The 20418-nt window shown below is 43.1% G+C and overlaps 1 protein-coding gene across 8 annotated transcripts in view; it reads right to left on the reverse strand.

Annotated features, from left to right (window-relative positions):
• Window positions 1-464: 464 nt before the first annotated feature.
• The window catches only part of EPS15L1 (epidermal growth factor receptor pathway substrate 15 like 1), a 39210-nt gene continuing 19256 nt past the window's right edge, over window positions 465-20418 (reverse strand). For 5 of the 8 annotated variants that reach the window (XM_063290627.1, XM_063290625.1, XM_063290626.1 and 2 more), the window contains 8 exons: window positions 19763-19874; window positions 19415-19465; window positions 18719-18855; window positions 15637-15700; window positions 15223-15311; window positions 14067-14196; window positions 8489-8694; window positions 465-1102 (listed from right to left, as the gene is read on the reverse strand). In XM_063290627.1, the coding sequence (XP_063146697.1) occupies window positions 956-1102; window positions 8489-8694; window positions 14067-14196; window positions 15223-15311; window positions 15637-15700; window positions 18719-18855; window positions 19415-19465; window positions 19763-19874 (936 nt within the window). In that variant the 3' untranslated portion in view covers window positions 465-955. Of the gene's footprint in view, window positions 1103-8488; window positions 8695-14066; window positions 14197-15222; window positions 15312-15636; window positions 15701-18718; window positions 18856-19414; window positions 19466-19762; window positions 19875-20418 lie in introns of those variants that run through there. The other 3 variants (XM_063290629.1, XM_063290628.1, XM_063290630.1) reach the window with 3 other exon arrangements.

Consider the following 20418-nt stretch of genomic DNA (forward strand, 5'->3'; position numbering starts at 1 on the left):
TTTCATCTGTTTTTCAGGTAGCGTACACACAAGGGTCCTGCCCTTAGCCGCAACAGTTTCCCCTGGTTTCGGTATGATTTGGTGTTGGTTAAAAGATGCTCTCGTCTGTACAACAAAGCGTTTATGGTTAGAAGCGAAACTTCTTGTTTAACAGAGCGCAGTTGAGTTGTAAAGATAATCTGAGAAGGAAACGGACTCTACGCAAGAGGTTATCGAAGGCATAAGGAGTTGCTTAATTTTGGCTTTCTCCGATTACTAACATCTCAGGAGAAAGCTTGGCTGGAATCTTTTTTTCTCTGGCAAGCTGGCTTTCTATAAATGGGGCATGCTTTTTCATGGAGAAGCAACCTATCATCTGAGTTTCCAACCTATATTCAATGAGAGAGCCCACCCTCTAATTTATAAATGTCTAGGGAGGGGGGTCCTTTTCTTAAGATAAAGCACAAAATGCACAAGAAAGGAACTCGGATGACAAGTTGTATTTCAGGCCACTGACCAACAGAAGGAAATTAAGAGAGACTTAACTACAGCATAAAAACAATCCATCTCTTTATGAAGATCACACTTCTCCTTGAACCCAGCGATGAGTGGCAACTTCCACGACTGTGCCGCCACTCCACAAAAAATGCAGTTTGTGAGAGGCAGCTCGGTTATACTACTGTTTTCTGCAGCACAGCAAAATCTGGCAGTCAGTGTGATGGGGCTGTGGCAAGTTCTCTTACAAGCAACATTTTCAGCCTAGAAAGCCTAACTTAATTTAAAAAAACAAAACAAAACAAAGACTGCTGTGACGCCAAGCCCATCAAATGCAGTTTGCTCCTCAACAGTCAGCCCCGTAGGCAGCTGGAATTCATAAAATAAAAACCAAAAAAGAAAAAACGGAAAATGCCCCAAGAACATCAGGGATCTAGAACAGGTACCAGGAAATAGGTCTGCTTGATGGCCACCCTCGCTTTTAAGAAGTCGGCATGTCGGCCTTACTGAGCGCAATGGCCAACTCCAGGTCTTCCTGCTCTTGTCTTCGCAATCGCGCCAGCCTTTCCTGCTCTGCCTTCTCACTCTCCCGTTTGGCCCACGCCAACTGCTGCTCCTCATTGCCAAGCTAAAAAGAGTAACAAAACGAGACTCGGTTAACAAAACAGAGAGAAGAAAAAGCCCAGGGTGGTAGTAGCAACAGCATTTTGGGACAGATGCGATGCTCACATCCCACAACCAACCCGCCCCCCCAACCTGACTTCAGGAACGCCTGTATCAATAGGAGCTGGAGACTGGGGGTGGGTGGGGGATGTTAAGAATGCCCAGGAAACCATCCTCTTGGTTAGTTCTAATCAAAACTTTCTACCTGTTATTTCTTCAAGGCATCTATTAAGAATTCTCCCACTTTTCCAGGACCTGCTTTCAGTTTAATCCTGCCTCCACCACTGTTTCTTCTGATCACCAAAACAATTGCTTGATTGACGACCTAAGGAGCCTAATGCTCTCCTTCTGGCCAATTTTTGCATCATTTGTCCAATTCTCCCTCTACAATCAAACCAAAATGCTCTCCAGCCTAGGCTTTTAAAATCTTTTTGGCCGATTACTCTTGCCTGCCATTTTTTCATTCTCCTTTACGGCCTCAAATTCTTCTACGTATCCTGCTTGATCCTGGAATTCCCTATCATCTCTGAATCTTACTCTGTTATTTTTATGTTGCAATTATGTTGAAAGTCTGCACTATAATTCTATTTCACATAAAATAACTTTGAATCACATTAGACATAACAAAGATAGCAAAAAATAGCAAAACCCAAACTTTACATCTTGTAATACAGAAGCCTAACAAGCTCCAGTGTATCCAGGGTCAGCAACGCTTTGGGGGCCAAAGACTGCTCTTAACATTTGGGGCAGGATGGCTAAGGGTTTGGATGGGGATGTTCTGTATGCCTGTACTTTACCTGTGGTATGCCTAGATCATGGCTTGTGCTACAGTTTCCATGTGTTTCCCACTGCAAAATGCCAGGAGGCTAGTAAATTCTCAGCAATCTTAGCCAGAGAGGCCAAGGGCTCCACAAGGACCTCTTTCATGTCCAGAATCAGTACCTGCTGCAAAACAGGGGCTACAACTATGAACCTCGTTGCTGTCTTCTTTTTCCACAAGAAGCTGGTATTTGCAGAAGGAGAAAGGGAGAAACCATGCAACAGAATTCTACAAAGAACACGTGACATAAAGCTGAGAGTTAAAAGGCTTCCCTGGGCTTGGACTTAAGTCTGGCCTCTGGGGAGATAATCTATTCTGCATGTAGAAGCCCCCCAAAGCTGTTTCCTGATGCCTTCTATTAAAGAAAAGAATTGGATAGCAGGGGATGAGAAAGACCTTTTGCTGCCTGAGACCAAAGTTCTGCTGGAAAGGCAGAATGGGGGTTGGATGAACAGCTGGTATAAAGCAGCAGCGTCTGTGAGACAGCCAGAGTAGTACAGGGATTAAGGTTTTAATGAGACACGGACTGATGAGTTCATATCCACCTCTGGCCGCAGAAATTCATTTGGACCAATTATTTTCTCCCAGCTCAACCTATCTCACAGGGTTGCTGTTGAGTTGTTGGCAAAACTGGAGGAGCGAGTGCTATATATGCCACCTTTGTCTTCAGGAGGAAAGGCAGAATATTGTATCAATCTAACAAATAAATAAAAATAAACAAACCTTGCAGTGAGTAATTGCCAATTCATTGCTAACAACCGTTGAGGCCACCACTAATCACAAGGTCTCAGGTCAAATATGACAGAACTAAAAGGCGTATGTATTGTATCCGTCCCATCAGTAAAGACAACAATTCAAACTCTAAGGAAGGAACTTCTCAAAACTTTAAATTTTCCTTCTTCTACAGGAGCAACCAACTCAATGAAGGAAGAGGTGGCGTTCCTCTCTCTGCTCTTTATTCCTTGGATCAGATACCTCTGAACAATAAGGCAGCAGGGCGAAGATTTTAAAATGACCCCTGAAAGAAAACTAACATGAGCTATCCAGATGATAATGCACTTTCCCAAGTAATGAGGCTGAAATTGTTTTTAATTGTCCAAATGGGGAAAGTACAGAAATAGGAAGCAAGGGCCAAGGAAGCCAAAGGGGAAAAATGCATTGGCCAGAAACTTTTGGAGAAGACACTAGAGTTAAGTATTTCTATACTTATTTAAAAGTTTTCAAAGCAAGATGGGGGAGTTGATATGCTTGGTTTTAAACAGGGACCTATCAATAATGGGGTAGCAGTGATGACAGCAAAATGGTAAAAGGCAACAAACAAAAAAAGGAACTACTCAGCTCTTATTTTGCCTTGGTCCTCTCCAACAAGAGTAGATGTATGCCACCAGGCCAATGCAGAGAGTTGGATGAAGCAGCTGGATTAAAAATTTGAGTTTGGTAGAAAAATAGTCAAAGAATCCTCATTTACTCAGAATAAGTTTAAAATCTCCAGGCCAGATGAATTGCATCTGAAGAAACTGATGGTCTGCCCAAACCTCTTTGAGAAATCCTGTTAGTTAAATGTTCTTATTAGTTTATGATGTGAAGGCTACATGGCATGACTGTTAAGTGGATATACCACTCACTGGCTCAAAAACGATACACAAAGAGTGCTCATCCACAATTCCTCCTCAGATTGGAGGGGAGAATCAGGAAAGATATTACAAGGTGCAGCCCTAGGCCCTATGCTCGACATTTTAATTATTTGGATGAAGTAGTACAGGATATACTTATTCAAAGTTGCAGATGGACGGACTACATACCATGCGCAACAGAAGTAAAATTCAAACCTATCTTGGTAGGTTAGAAAAATGGACTTAAAACAGAATGGAATTTATCTGAGAGAAATGCAAAGTTATGTACTTAGGAAACAAAATTCATATGCAGAGGTAGAGAATAGGGTAGAGAACTGTGGCAAAAATACCTGTGGAAAAAAATACTGGAATTGTAACCATTCTACTTTATTCTGTGTAGATCAGACCCCCTCCTTGAATATTTCCAATTCTGAGCATCACATTTTAAAAAAAGATTCAGATCACTGGATCAAATTTAGAGAAGGGGAGGAAGGACAACCTGGGGACTGGAAACTAAGTCTTATTAGGCAAATACTGGGAAGCAAATACTGAGGGAAGATATAACAACATGCTTCAAGTACCTGAAAGGAGGCCATAACCTGTTTTCTATTATTCCAAAGAGCAGAACATGAAATAGAAGGAGATTCTGGCTAAATGTTAAAAATAAATACCACAAAACTAAACTTCCTAATGGTAAACTGAACTTAACAGTGGAACCAATCACCCAGAGGAGAAGGTTCCCTTCACTGGAAGTGTTCCAACAGAGGCTGGACAGCCACCCGTCACGGAGCTTTAATTTCTGAAACTGCACCAAGCAGAGGCCTATATTGCTTCTTCCAATTCTATAATTCTGTGGTGATACAAAATAATTCAAAGCAGTTAAATAAAAAAGGGACAGTGAGAAGTTTCAAAGGATGTCTTCAGACAAAGGAAATGGGCATTAAAAATAAAAACTAAGATAACATGATGCACTTTGGGGGCAAAACCTGGTACTTCACATATATAGCAAGTTGGAGTTGCCTGTCCCATAAAGGGATTTGTGGCTGCTATGGAAAGCTCATTGAAAATGTTGGCCTGGTATGCTGCTATTGTGAAAAAGGCAATGTCTTACTCATTAAAAAAAAATCAATATTTTATATGGAAGGGTTCAACAATACATAGAATTCTATGCATAGTTCTGGTTAATATACCATCAAGGGAATATAGTAGATTTGGAAAAATGTTCTTCAAAAGCTCAAGGGCCTGGAGAAGGTATGAAGTTTCTTTCACTCTTTCTCAGAATTAAAATCTGGGCTCATTCAATGAAGCTGAATAATGGGAGGTTGAAAACAACTACCTGATCTCACAGTGCCTAGCAAATTATAGAACTCATTATCAGAAGGTAGAGTGGTGGCCACCAGGTTGGAAAGTTTTAATGATGATTTATAAAGATTAAGGCTATCTACAGTATGGTTACTGTAATGAATGGTAACCATTACCTCCAATATCAAATACCGCCTCGCCTCGACTGCCCTCAGGACCTGCTTGTGCATTGCTCAATCCATACACCTGCTGGATTAAAGGCCTATAGTCTGATTGAACAAGATTTTTCTTACATTCTATATATGGTAGTCACATTCTCCAATAATATGTCTGATCCTCTTGTAACGCCATCTAAGTCCAATGGCTATCTCAACTCTTCTACAAATTCATTCTGCATTTCATAAGGAAGGACTCTCCTTTTGTCTGCCTGCAATTTGTTGCCAATTCTCTACAGACAAATTAATCTGTCCTCATAGGGAAATGTTCTGACCTCCTGATCAGAGGGGTATCCTATTACTTGACTACAGCAGAAAAAAAAATTGTTTTCTATCCGTTATGCAGTTGTGAAAAATCTCCTCTATTTCCTCTCTCTAGTAAGGCTCAGTTATGTGCTTGACACCAGAAAAGAGAAGCATGTTGACAGCTCCAGAGGGGGTGGGAGAATCAGGAATGTAACGAAGCCCATCCCCTCTAAAATTGCAAGCAATGCAAGCAATGGAAAGGTCAACAAGTCCCAGAGGGCTTCCCCCAGCCTGGAGATGTGGAATCAAGCCAGTTGTTGAAGTCACAGCCTTTGCAGGGATTAATTTTGCATTCTGCAGGTCATGGATAACACAAGGCTCAACAGAAGCTAGCCCAACCCTCTTCCAGGGTCTCCATTCTGAAGCTGTGGTTCATGGAACTTAGAAGGAAGAGGTGAGGACTCAAACCAAACACCAAGCCAGCGGGAATACAAAGCTCAGCCCACAAAGACAGCATCCTCAAGGCTTTCTCAGTGCTTGTATTTCAAAGTAATAGTAGAAGAAAAATCAGAAGCACCCTCCTTGCTCCTACAAATTCATGCTATGCTATGCACCAAACTGCACATACAGGCTGTAAGTGAGATTCAGTGTTATAACGTAAGTAGGAATTGACTGTAAAAAGTTACACAGCTGGCCAAGATGGTGGTGGGGATTAAGTCAGACTGGGGACTTTTAGTATAAGAAGTGCACACACACACCCCATTGTCCCATTCACATACACACACCCAGCTGAAAGGAGGAAATACATAAGGGTTTAGGTTTAATGGAGTTTAACATATTCCAGACCCTTGTGAACACCTTCCTTGTTCTCTTCAGCGGAGGGGCTGCAGGCATGCAAGAGCATGCAGTGCAGAGAGAGAACTGACTGCTTCCACTGAAGGAATTACACAAGCTCTTTCCGAGAAGTGGGAAGGGCTTTGGGGGAAGGGCATGACTCTGGCTCACCCTCATGATCAAGGATCTAACATTCGTATGAGTTATCATGGTTAAGATGGCAAACCAAATGGCAGATTCAACAGCACAGACTGTTAGAAAGGTTACATAACCAGAAACAAAACCTGATTTGTGTTAAAAAGGGAAAAAAAACCAGGTCCCACATGTGGATTGTATAGCTCAATTTCTGCTGAGAAACTGAATGGCCAAAAAGCATCAGTGACTTTTGTTCACCACATCAGGAAAACAAGAGGTTGAAAGTGCCTTTGAAAACACAAAATAAACCAAGATGGTGTTATTTAGGTTTTCCTGTTTATCACTAGAACTTCAACCACTCTAGCATTCATCTAAAATCTACTACTAGGAACCAGACTTTTAAGTACCCGGACGCTGAACAGACACCTGTTGCTCCATAATGTTCCGCTGCACCACAGGAATATATTTGGTTGTTCAGCCTAAACTAGCCTTCACTTGTGCCTGTGTTAACTGCTTCTGGGGGGTGATCAGGAAAGAAGATGCTGCAGCACGCTCCTTGCTCACCTGCTTTATGGATCATGGACCTTTCCATGGGAACAATTCCAACCCCGCAACCTTCTAAATTTGCTTCCTTCCAATAGAAGGCAGTTATTTCTTATCTTCACTTTATGAAGGAAGGAAGCATTCACTCACTGCTTCTGGGATCTTTCTCAACATCTGAATGCCATTTGCTCCAAACAGTCTCTATTTCTCTAGGGCAAAAAAATTCTAAGTTCTTCAGTATTCCTACAAAGTGTTCTGCAGTCTAGGTAGCTTGATTTTCATTACAGCCACATGTCAAGCTCTTCCAAAAAGGTGTGTCCATGTGCGTGTGTGTGTTAAAAAAAAAAAGTCAAGATGGTGGCTCCATGGGATTGAAATCTTGCTCCCTTTCTACATGAGTACACACAATACACAAAAAAGGTATAGAGCAGTGTTCCCCAAACATGGCAACTTTCAGACGTGTGGAGTTCAACTCCCAGAATTCTCCAGCCAGCACTCCAAGTTTGAGAAACACTGGTATAGAGCTTTGATTATGCAGCTACAGCTGCTGTCCTGGCTTTTCACCTCCCCTGGGGATGCCCCTGCCTCCCAGATCAGCACAGACACCCTCCAGTCTGAAACTGACACAAGACCATCTTGTACTTCTGATGGTACCTAACAACACAGTAAGGCTTCTTCTCCCTATCTACTCTCAGTGCCTAACTGCTGAGTTCAATGTGCTGATTATATCAGCTCCCACTTCTATGCTTCTACATATTTTGTACATTTACTCCTACAACCATGGCATTTATTACTCTATTCCTAGATATTACACTTTTGAGACAGGTCACTCTACCTCAGCTGCCCTCCTCTGAACAATGAAGTCAATCAGAAGTGAGGTCTTCTCCGAACCCCTCAAAATAGTTTTCCCCAAATTTACACTTTCTAGATAAGTAGCAATTATAACTCTCTTAATTCTTAGCTATCCCAGCAATTGGCTGTGATACTTGGGAATCCTGGGAAATGTACTCTAATCATGGAGCACATAAGCAGGGGCAGGCTGTTTAAAAACCACCTGCTTTCCCACATGGCCTTGTTTACTATTTATCTCAGGCTTTATAATATATTGGATGTGTTAAAATAAAGGTTTGATGTGTTCTTGCACAATTTGTCGCTGAAACAAAATCTGGGCACTGTGATTAGCCTTATGTTAATTTGTGGAATACAAACAGAAAGTGATTGGATGTAAAATGCTGAAAAGTTACACCAAACAGCATTTTTCTGGATTCCAGAAGTTCCTGAAAGAGGCTCTGGGACACAGTCCCTTCCCAAGGCCTCCAAAGAACTCTGGAACTCGGTCTGGAAGAACAAGCAGCATTCCACTGGCCAAGTAAGCAAACAAACCTCTCTAATCAGCAGCACCAAACTCAAACTTTCTTTATTGATATGTCAAGGTGTTGGAATACAGAAGTAAATACAGAACTACATCAGGTGTGAGGGAGACACAGCATGAAGGATTAAGAGACAAAAGCTGTGGAAAGGAAAAGGGTAAGGAAAAGAGGGCAGTTGAAATAGAAATGATCTCAAAGAGCCCAGAGGTGGCTGCTGCTGCTGGCAGCTTAGAAAAAGCAGCTGTTGGTGCAGAGAGAAGGAACTTAACTTACAGAACTGAAGTCAGCAAACCCCCGGGAAGAGTCTTTAGAAGGTTTACTTGAAGAGGAAGGAGCAAACAGGACTCTTCCACTAAATAGGTCCCCAAACCCCTTTTTACTCTGAAACGGGTCACTGCTGTCAGCCCCGAATGGCTGAAATGGATCGGGGGACTTGGCAAAATCGGAAGACCCGACTTGGCTTACAGGAGGACTTTTACCTGGAAAAGGTTGAGAGAAAAAAAAAAGGAGAAGGAAGGAAAGGACAAAAAGGAAGAAAGGGAAAGGTTACTTACCATAGAAAAAAAGTATCTAACCCTTACCCAGGAAGGTAAAATGTTCACCACTTGCACCTCCTTGCCCTACAGTCAGTTTCATGGCTGCCTGAGATTGAGGGGTTCGGCCTTCTGCAAAGCCAGGTCAGACCCAGATTTAACCAAGGCCTTGCTTTTAGTAACTCTCTCCCCTCTCTGATATATCTGCATTACTCAAAACCAAAGTCATCATAGAGAAAACCCCAACAGTATCTAAAAGTTTCAGCCCAACTGATAGACTTTTTCTTTTGCGGGGAGAAATCTTACACCATCTGGCATCTTTCAGGGGCTGCTCAGGAATTCTGGGAATGGGAAGAGGGCACAAGGTTGGGGAAGGCTAGGTCTTACAAAAAGTAAAACAGATGCGCTTCAAAGAAGGCTGAAACAATTTCTTTATGAAATCAATACCACAGCTGGGCTCCTGTCAAGGGATGGAAAAAAAAAAACACCACTGCTGATATTTTAAGTACTATGTTGTTATCACTGGCTAATGTATTTTCTCTTTCCCATCCCCCCAAGTAAAACAGGTCCCTTGGCTGGAAACCACAAGATTTTCAGCAGTTGCCTAAGTGGTGAACACAAACCACACGGAGGGTTCACTTCAACAAAATGAGGATAAACAGCAGGTTTCAATGCTGAAAAAAAGACAGTTAAATAAGCACCATCACCCCCTGACCCAGATCTGAGGAAAGACCTGTGTGGGAGATGGGGAGGGCTTTCTTCCCACCTGTATGGGACTGGGGGAGGAATGCACAGGCCTTTAGCAGAGCCTGATAATCTGGCAGAGTTGCGCAGAGCACCTTTCATGCCAGTTCAGACCTCGGGCTCAGAGCGGCAGGCACGTGCAGGGTGGCTTTGTGGCAGCTGCCACAGCAGAGATTCGTTCTACTTCCCTTTTCTACTCCAGTGAAGCTGCCTTCGATTGAGCCAGGCCATTGGCGTAACCCCTGCCCAGCGCTTTCTACTCTGGCTGGTAGTGGCTCTCTAGGACTGTGGTGTGGCACTGTTCCCATGGCCTACTACTGGGAAATGAACCCTCTACGCAATTCCACCAACTGTCTTTCAATATGTGTAAAGTTCATGATCTAAAAAACCCCCATGAAACTTGTAGATGCTCAAGGTGGCCTTGGACTTCTGTTTCCCCAAAAGCAGCCACCTTGTTACAAACCAGAACAGAGTTTCAGAAGCAGCACGCCGAGGAGATGCTTTGCTGTTCAGAGAGGGAGAGCGAGCACACCCCGTCTCGAACTCTTGGGCGAGCTGGACAAGCTACTCAGGGTACCACCTCCAAATCTCCCAGAAGTCTTAAAATAAGGAAACACAGGAAGCAGACCTCGGATAACAAGATTCTTCTGTTTCCTCCACTTCATCTCAGAGAAAAGCTGACATTGTCTCAACCCTCCCAAGTACTTTTGGGAACTTCAATCAACATTTGGGTTCACCCAAGAAAGCCCAGAACAGGTCCCATCTACACAAGCAACACTGGGAGATGCAGAGGGGGGGAGAAAACAAGGACTGAGCCCCTCCTGCACACGGGAAGGAGAGAGTCTTCCGAGTATTCTCTTGCCTGCATAATTCCAGGTAAGCCATAACCTATTACACTGTGCCGTGCCCTTTGCTCAAAGCTGACTCACCAACACATGTTTTTCAAGGGACAGCTACCTAATCTGAAAGAGAGCTAGGCTACCCCCCTCCTGCCCACCGGCAATAGCTTGAAGTGGCAGAGTCCCTATTCTACCACTTCCTCCCTGCTATATCTGCAGGCCAAGACCACAAGCAGACTTATTCAGCAATGGACAAGGCTAGCATCTTGGGAAATATTACCCAGAGCTGCTGAAAGGCCATTGGGAAAAACAAAGTAATCGGTGCCATTGCTGCAGATGGCCAGAGAGGCATTCACTGAGCATTTTAAGTGGGAAAGGGCTCCATCCTGTTCCTTGCCCAAGCAGGGCTGCTCTCCCATTCAAAGGGCACAAGGCAGAATTTGTGACTGCGCTGCTCCCTCCCCAGAGCCACTGATGCTGAGAGGCACAACTTGCCCCCATCTTGCCAGATCTCCTGGCAGCCTCCTCCTTTTTGGATGGGGTTTCCTGCCTACAGTCAGAGGAGGCAAAAAAAAAAGTGGGGGGAGAGAAAAGAACAAGAAAAACAGCAGCACCCTCAGCTTGCAAACTTGTCCCAGGCAGCCTGTAAGTACCTGTAAATGCTGGGGAAGCTGAATGTGCCCACAAAAAGCAGCTCAGCTTAACTTAGTTTAGCTCAGCTCCGTCAGAGAGTTCTCTATTCCTAGACTGCCAAAGACAAGGCAAACACGAGTGTCCCATGCAGCACACAATCTATAATCTCTGCATGGGCTGCCATCTAACCTGGCCAATATGTAGAGGGCTAGAATGCTGAAGCTTCACACAAAGGACAATCCCAGACACTTGTCCAGAACTCCCCCCTGCAATTAAAACAAGAACACAAAGGGGGGAAAAAATCCAGTCACAAAACCTGAAGATCCACGTGAAACCTGAAAGCTGGATAACATATTGAAAATATCCGTAGCTTGTAAATAAAAGGTATAATTTAACTGTCCAAATAGATGAACCCAGCTACCATTGGTTGCTTGGTGATGATGCATCATGGAATTTCTTAATATTTCAGCTACAAGAAATGGCCTCCAAGTGATGTGAAAACAGAATTTAGGCCCTGAATTTAGAAGCAGAGGCGTTAACCACTGAGGCAAGAAACAATGCCAACTCTGCAAAGAGTTTCTCATGAAAGCAAACTCTTTTTACGAAGGTGGGACAGGATAATGATATGAAGAAATATATCTATGCGCATGACCATATAATTGTTGTTTTCAGTGACATCAAACTGCTCCAGGAGGATTCCGTTTCAAAGACATTTGCATATTGCATAGGCCTTTGAAACTGATTTCCAACATTCACACATGCACAAGCCTCTTTCTTTCAAGCTTGCTGCTCAGCAGTGTTGAAAGTCTACCATAGCCACATAATTTCAGGTCACGTGGAGCAACTGAGTCCAAACTGCAATATCAGCATAACAAATTAATCAGTTAGGATTTCTTAAATTATGGACTCTGAAAACACATCTTAACAGAAGAGAAGGTTTATGTTGCAAATTCCCTTTGAGCTCCAGAGAGCGCTTTTACTAGAACACTCCTTGAAACTTCTGATATTATACAGTGAAGCACCTTAGTCAGGAGAAACTTCCTCCCTTCACTTTCTGGTTCATCACAAGAATCTTGTAAGTATATTAATCCTATACATCTAGTTCTGAAATCTGCAAAAAAAATGGTTTTTTTCCCATCATGATAAAATACAGCAGCATCTTTTAGAGAAGACTTGCTTAATCTTACACTATGTTGGATTGCAATTCTGAGAAGCCTCAGTCACTGTGGCCGTTAAATTAGGCTGGGATTGATCTATCAATGAAAAGTAATCTAATTTCCTTGCAATCGCTGGAAATTGGCTCACAAATTTCGGAAAGCACTCTTCTCTGTACTCAAAATGTCCTCTATTTCATTTTCTTCTTTGGGTTTGACAGAACCCCTAGCAACCTTCTCCAGCGTCACGTGTCCACAACATAATCAGGCAGTTGCAGCCCTAAGGTGTTGAACCAAGCCCACCTGAAGGTGACGGGCATTATACGTATTTTGGTCTTGTACCCAACTGACATCCAACACCCAGATCGAGCACCTGGTCTGTCCCATCTCTTGTGCATTTGCTCAGACAGGGATAGATAGGCACATCTGCACCAATGTGAAAGTAACTCCTGGAGGAAATACATGAAGTGTCCTTTCCGTGCTCATGCCCAGAAAATATAAAGAGAGAAAAGCTTGGTGAGTTTAAAAAAAGAGGAAAGAAACTTGATTCGGAGAGCAACCAGCTGGATGAGGCATAATGGATGTTTTGAAAAGAATGGCAGTTTTTTGTAGCATTGCCCCTTCCCAGTTTAGAAGAACACCATTACCATACTCTTCTTTGCCAACAGAGAGGCAGAGAAGGTGCTTTCTGGTATTCTGTGCTCAACTCCAGTGAGCGCTGCTGCTCAACCCATGTTCAGAGGATGTGAGTCTGGGCGGGGCTGATGCAGCTGGTCTCAGAATCACAGACCTACAAGGGCTACACTAAACTGACTTGCAATCACTGACACCCACACAGACGTTTCCTGTACTTAGAAAAAAAAATCTGTTTCTCTCTTTTGAGGCTCAACAACTTTTACCTAGAAGCTAGATAGTGGTGAGCACTGAAAGATCTCTTATCAGCAGTTAGGTTCCTTTTTTGTTTTTGTACTAATAATCTGTTTGAACTTTTAGGAGAAGTCTTAACTGACTGTTTTTAGCAGATGCTTAATGAAAAAGGGGTAAAAAAAAGTCTTCATGCCCAAATAACTGAAATAAGCAACTAACCTCTGGTAGGGAATCTCTTTGACATTCTTCACATTAGCATGGTACAGTAACATGGCTTCTTTCTGGACGTAAAATAGCAGTATCTGCAACCTGTTAGACCTTTAGCAGCAGGGTCAAAAGAAGTCTGTTGAGGTCAATGAATCCTCTCCAGCTTTGGAGAAATGGGGGAAGCAGCGTAAATTTTTACCCATGTCCCACGCTGGCCAGAAATGGACCAAATTGAGCAATCTAGGATCTAAGGCCAGGAATTACTTATTTATACTATGAGCTGTAGATCTAACTGGGGAACCTCCCCACCCAATAGCATGTCTAAAAGGGATGTTGAATTTTGTGCATGCGTGCACACTGATGTGCACGTATAACAAGTTCACAGCAGGTAGAAACATTTGTATTTCACCAAGTTATTTCATGATCTCTCCAGCGGGTGTCATGCAGGATGGGAAAAGCAAAGCAGGGGAGAAAAAAGACTACATAGCAACTTTGTACTATGCTCGGGCTGTTAAAGTCATGGTGGAAGAAATAATGTTATCATTTTATTTTATTTTATTTTTATTGCCCTATTTATTTATTCGGGAACTTGGGAGGTGAGGACTTAAGGCACCCAGGACAGAAACTAGTATGTAGCTTCCAGAAATCCTGCAATCGCTCCAGCAGAAGAACAGAAAGGGCACAAGGGACAGAAATGGTGAAAGGGCGTCAAAGCAAACAAAAGAAAGTGTGTGTGTAAGAGAGAGAAAGCCACTCCCTACAACATGTTGGCTCTAGAGGAAACTCTAGCACCCCCCGCCCCCCGAGAAGTGGCCAACCATTTGTTGCTATTGGCTCCAAGGTGAGCAAGCACCCCGAAAGAAAGATAACTCACCACTGGGTGGCTCGGGCCTGGGAGGCATATTTTTCTTCGGCGGGAGGGCAGGAGTGTCTGCTTTAGTCTTAAAAGGGTCATCAGAGAAACCAGCCCCTCCAAAAGAGGAGAATGGATCAGAAGCTGGAGGCTGCGTGAGAAAGACTTGCATTTAGACTGTTGCACAGAGAAGCAAGAGAGAGAAAATCAGTAGCAGATGCAGGAGTTGCAGAGGGCGGAGGAGGAGATGCACAGACGAAAGCTTTTTTAGGCGCAAGCGGGGGAGAAGAACCCTGGAAAGACAGCGTAGAACAGTGTTTCTCAACCTTGGCAACTTTCAGATGTGTGGACTTCAACTCCCAGAATTCCCCAGCAAGTATGGGGAGCATGGCTGGCTTGAGAATTCTGGGAGTTGAAGCCCACACATCTGAAAGTTGCCAAGGTTGAGAAACACCGTTAAAAAGCAACAGTGAATTAGAATCTCAAGTAAGAGCTTTTCACATCACCTGCTACTAAAATCATTTGTGGAGGAGCAAGGAACCTGAGACCAGCTGCAAGTAAAGCATGAATCCTACATCGAGTTGTGAATTTTCACAGAAAACACCCTTGGTGGCTAACTTTTTTTATCCTGTCCTTGAACCCCTTGTCCATGCAGTTATAGTAAATATTAGTGATTATTGTGGATTCGCAAAAGGGAAAGGGAGGGTTTGGATTGGATAAAAAGAATACGAGTTTCCTGGACGCTTAGCTGAGTAGACCTGAACACCTTGGTATGCAAAAACAGCTACTGCCACCTAGTGGGATAAAGGGCTTTTCATTAAAAACTGTCCCTAAACACTGGAAATGGATGGTTTCGGTTCCACTACCTCTTCTAGAGCCCTGCAGAATAGGCTGGGCTGTGGCAAAGAAGAAATAATGGCCATTTTCCCAAAATCATGTAGCAACCATGTCAGGATGAGCCAAACTCAATTTGCTTCATAGGTAAGAACTGCAGAATGGGACCACAAGCTGCTCACAAGCACAACATGAAGCTGGTCATGATGCTTGTGAAAGGAAAAAGATAAACAGGTTCTTCAATCTCCAGACCTGGTTCCTGCATCATCACAAGCCACCACTGCAGAATGCAGCCTTCCCATTTCCTTTGGCACAGAAAAAGAGCCTTCAGAGAGAAATTTACCTTTGACATTCGACTGAAATCTGCAAATCCTTCACTACTGTGGCTGCTGAAGGTGCTGCTACCAAAGGCATCTAATGTCCCAAAAGGATCTGAAAGCAAACATCAACAGGGCTATTATTCTGAGTTTTAACTAGCAAAGTGCAGAATGAGTACTGGCAGATCTGTGTCCCGGGGCAAGGAGCCAAGTCAGGAGACCTCGCAGTGTGGAGGGGCCTGATCACAGGTAAACCTTTCCCCATCTGATTTGTGCACAACATTCACTTATGACTGTCCCTACGATATCTGCCAACAGTACTGGATGAAGTTGAATGAATGTGCATGGGTGTAAATATGAACAATGGGAAATACCAAAGAATAATGATGAATTCAGACTTGTAGAGCAGGAGGAGAAAGGAAGACCACCTCAATTCTTACCTGGCCCTTTTGAAGAAGAGATGCTCAGAGTCAGGAAAGGATCACTGTTCTCAAAGACATTTGGCTGAAATGGAGAAGCAGAAGAAAAACCATTCATTAGAGGAGCTTTACTTCCTACAAGTAGGGAAGGGAACCATATACAGGTAGTCCTCGCTTAACAACAGTAACCGGGACCAGAATTTCTGTCGCTAAGCAACACAATCAGAAAGCGCAGTGTCATGTGACCACGCTGCTTAGTGACGGCAGTTCTGGCACTTCTGGTTGCCATCATTAAGGTAATCCCGCGCCATTGTTAAGCACAATGTCACGTGGTCGCCATTTGCAACCTCCTACCAGCTTCGTCATTGACTTTGCTTGTCAGAAGCCAGCAGCGAAGGTTGCAAATGGCAATCACTGTGACTGTGGGATGTTGTGACTTTGCAACTGGGAGCCAGTCACCAAGCGTCCAAATTGCAATCACATGACACTGCAACAGCTGCAACTACGAAGACCCATTGTAAATACCCCTTATTTAGTGACATCGTAACTTCAAATGGTCGCTGAATGAGTGGTTGTTAAATGGGGACTACCTGTATCTTATTTATTTAATTTGTATTCTATCACATCTCAGGATTCTTGGCAGTTCACAATACAAAATAAAACAAGTATCCAGTTAGATTTAGAAAAAAAAACACATAACATAACCTGGCAGTGTTACAATTTGCCCCAGGCCCTCCAGAATAACTCAGTTTTTACTAGCTCCCAGAAGGCTATTTTTAATATTTTCAACAGGGAGGCCATTCCAGAGGATCAGGGCCATCACCGAAAAACACCTCTGGGCCTCAGCCCCCTTCCTTTCCAGAAATGGGATGCTACCAACAGTTTCTTCTCGGAAAGCTGTCTCAGATAAACTGAATCTAGTTGGCAGAGACAGTCCTGAAGGTATCCAGGAGCCAAGCCATAACAGGCTTTATGAGATAAAACCAGCACTTTCACCTGTACCTGGAAATCTAATGGCAACTGTGCAGCAGCATCCACAGAACTGGTGTCACATGAGCAAAGCACCAAGTGCCTGACAGTACACCATCTCATTCTGAACGAGTTGCAGTTTCTGAGTAGTCTTCAAAGGTGGCCCATGTGAATGTTCTGCAGTAGTCCAGATGCATGGTGATGTGGGCGGGAGTCAATGTAATAAGATGCTCCAGGTAAAGCCGCAACTGGCGCAGGAGTTGGAACTGGGCAAAAGACTGCCTGGCCACACCCTTTCCCTGACCTTTGAGCAGTAGCTGTGAGTCCAGGAAGACTTCCAAGTCACGTACCTGTTCCCTCAGGACTTTTGCACTGAGGAACACTGATGTTATGCATCTATACAGACACTGCAAAGCTCTATGCCTTAAGCACCACTACTTTCCCTCTGTTCCAGTAATGGCTGTCTCAAGAGTTCCTCTGACCCCAGGAAATGTGGCTGGGGGGGATTTCTGAAATGCTTACCCCAAAGAGGCTTGTTTGACCCTATTTGCTGGCACCAATCAAGGATCATTTACCCAAGCTCTCAGATCTTTGCGATTTTAATAATACTTTGCTGGGCCCCTTGCTATTTTGCAAGTTGTTCTAGAGGACTATTCATTTAAGGGGTGGGTAATAAGTGATCCTAAATGAACAAAACAGCTACAACAACAGACGACTGTCTGGAAAATGGAGTCTCCTCCTGATAGATTATGGAGACTGAGATCATGCCATCTCTATGCTTTGTTGTTACTGATACTGTGTTGGCGTTATGTCCTTTTGGTAAGTATTTATTTGTGGAACCATAGGGTTGGAATGGACCTTGGAGGTCTTCTAGTCCAACCCCCCTGCCTAGTACAAGAGTCCTTGCATCATCTCAGACAAATGGCTGTCCAACCTTTTCTTGAAAACCGCTAGGGATGGAGCATCCACGACTTTAGGAAGCAGGCTGTTCCACAACAGCTCTCACCGCTAGGAAATTCCTCCTTATTTAATGTTTGGATCTCCCTCTGTAAAGCTTGCAAGAACTGCTTCTAGTCTTATCCTCGTGGGCTCTGAGAATAAATCCACATCCTCTTCCCTGCAACAGCCCTTCTTGCTCCGGAAGACTATCATCGCATCTCCCCTTAGCCTACCCTTCTTTGGGCTAAACCTATCAACTTCCTTTAACTGCCCTTCGCAGAATCTAGCAGCCCGGCTTCTCACCACCTTTGTCACTCTTCTCTGCTTTCTGTCCTGTTTCAGTTTCAAACACACACACAGTTGCTAAGAGACAGGAAGCAATTTACTCCAGACTAAGGAAAAAAATGGCAGGCAAGGAAAGGCGCATAAATCAAACTGTCTCTGGATATAAGGCTTGTCCTGAGTAGATTTCACTTTCCAAAGGAGCACGCAGAAGAATAGTCAAGATCCAGTCCAAAGTCAAACATGATTTGTCAGCTGATCCAAGTGTCAGAGTTTCAGGTTTCTTACACAGGCAGAGGCAATGACATGCCAGACATAGGAGATCCAATGGTTGCTTCCAACAAGGGAATGTGGGTCACAGCTGCCTCTTAAATAAGGCTGCAGCCAGCTGTATTTAATTAAGGCAAGCACTCCCTTGTTGGCAAGGAGCCTCACGAGCATCTTTGCTCTCTCTCTACTCACAGAGTCCTGGGGCTTCGAGGTCACACTTCATCATCTGACTGCTGCAGCTGTACTGATGCTACCTGTGTTTGATCAGCTTCAGGTGATTCCTGGCTTGCTGTCTCCATTTCACTGGTTCAGCTGGAGCAGCTTCTTCACACTCATAGTTGTCTAAGTCCTGGGCCATGACATGCCGTTTCCAGTTCCTCAGCATTCTTTTGTACTGTGGCGACCAGAACCGGACACTGTATTCCAGGTGTGGTCTGACCAGTGCAGCATAGAGTGGTACTTCCGCTTCCTGTGATCTTGATTTTCATATGAATAACTTAGCTTTAACTTAATTCTTTCTTATGGTAGATTTTTAGCTATACAATTAGGTTACTGTTGCTTTGTGGTTAACTACCAAGGGTCTGATTCAACTACAGTGGTGCAAAAATCTAATAAATACATAGAATAATCCAAACATCCTTACTTTGGAGGGCAGTGTGGAATTTTGCAAGAATGGGTCTGAAGTGAATGGGTCACTTTTTTCAGCCTTTTTAAAGAAATCCTCAGGCACAGATGTCCGGAATGGGTCACTTTCTTTAAATGGATCACCTCCAAATGGATCTGATGCAAGACAGTTAAAGGTAGGAGATTAATAGGAGATTAAGACAAAGCAAGTACAGGAAGGCCGATTCTAACTGAACGTTAGAAAAACATTTTTAAGTATAGGAGCAGCAAAATCCACTATCCAAAGAAATAGAGGGCTTCCCTTCACTGGATGTGTTCAGAGGATAGAGGGCCATCTTTCTGGAATGCTTTAATTCAGATCTCTGAACTGAAAAGGGGGTTAGACTTGATGGCCTACATGGGCCCTTCCAACTCTGTGATTCTACAATTTTAATACAGTAGCCATTTTAATGTTAATTAATGGTTAATCTTATTGTAATTACTACTATTCTAACTATGGGATGCTTTGTTTTGTGTTAATATGTATTATGGTTAGTTTTAATCACCATGCATGGACCTACTGACTACAATTCACATTAGATTATATGTTCTCCTTTATTGCCTTTCATTATGAAAATACAACTGGGTATGCACCTCGCACCTAGAGACAGAAGCTTTAAATTTTAAAGTAATAAATAAATCATCTGAACCTTTAAGAAAGAGATGTTTGTCTTACCTGCTGCTGCAGGAGGCTGTTCAGCAAAAGGGTCATTCTGAAAAGGGTCACCTGTGTGAAGAAGAAAGAAATGGAAATCTTAAATCTAAATAACAAAAGAAATTAAAAGCTATAAACATGAACACTAAGATAAAATAGGCAGGTGGATCTCATCCAAATATCATTTTCCAGTATATCTCTTCATCAAGAGAAATGTTTTTGCTTTGCTTCTAAAATGTCCCAAGATGATACTGAGAAACAATTCACTTCCAATTTCAAGGAGGACCTGGAACAATTGGCTGCTGCTCCTGTCTCCTTTGTCTGGGCAGAGTTTAAAGGAGCAAACAGCCCCCTCCTATGGAAACTTACTGCCTTTGAAGGGATCTGCTCCTTTGAAGGGATCCTCAGTTTGGAAAGGGTCGGTCTGCAACTCTTGGGCATTATTGCTGAAAAGCAGGGCCTTGTTCCTGAATGGATCATCCTGGAGTTAAACATGAAGCTATAAGGATTATGAAGATCAGATGGCCAGCAAGCAAATGAACTTGGCAAAAAGTGCAAGCCCCAAGGGACCTCTAAATCAAAGTCAAGGTGGCAAAGATAAACATCCCTGAATATTATTTACTTATTTATTCAACTCATTATTCAATGAGCCCATCTTATAATACTCTAATAGCTTCAGAGTTAGCTCAGTTATACCAACTGCTTCTTTATCCCCAGTTTTAATATGCTTAATAGCTCTTTATACGTTCTTCTATTTATTTTATAAACTAAAACTGTGTTTATCTTGGACATCAAAACTTGAAGCCATGTTTTGGGGCTAAGGTGGTCTGCTAGGTGATAGCCATTAGATTTGGTTAGATTTCTTAACCATTTTTTGCAGCTTCTAGTTTTTAAATTTAAAAAAGAACTTCCAATGAGAATGTGGATAGAAAAAATCCTTATTAAAATCTTCACATAATGGATATAAAAGCCCAGTTTTTGCAAAGAGGTAACCCAATGGGCATCTCCTTGCAGCTCATGTGAAG

Source organism: Candoia aspera, chromosome 1 (genome assembly GCF_035149785.1).
Source record: "Candoia aspera isolate rCanAsp1 chromosome 1, rCanAsp1.hap2, whole genome shotgun sequence".
NCBI lineage: Eukaryota > Metazoa > Chordata > Lepidosauria > Squamata > Boidae > Candoia > Candoia aspera.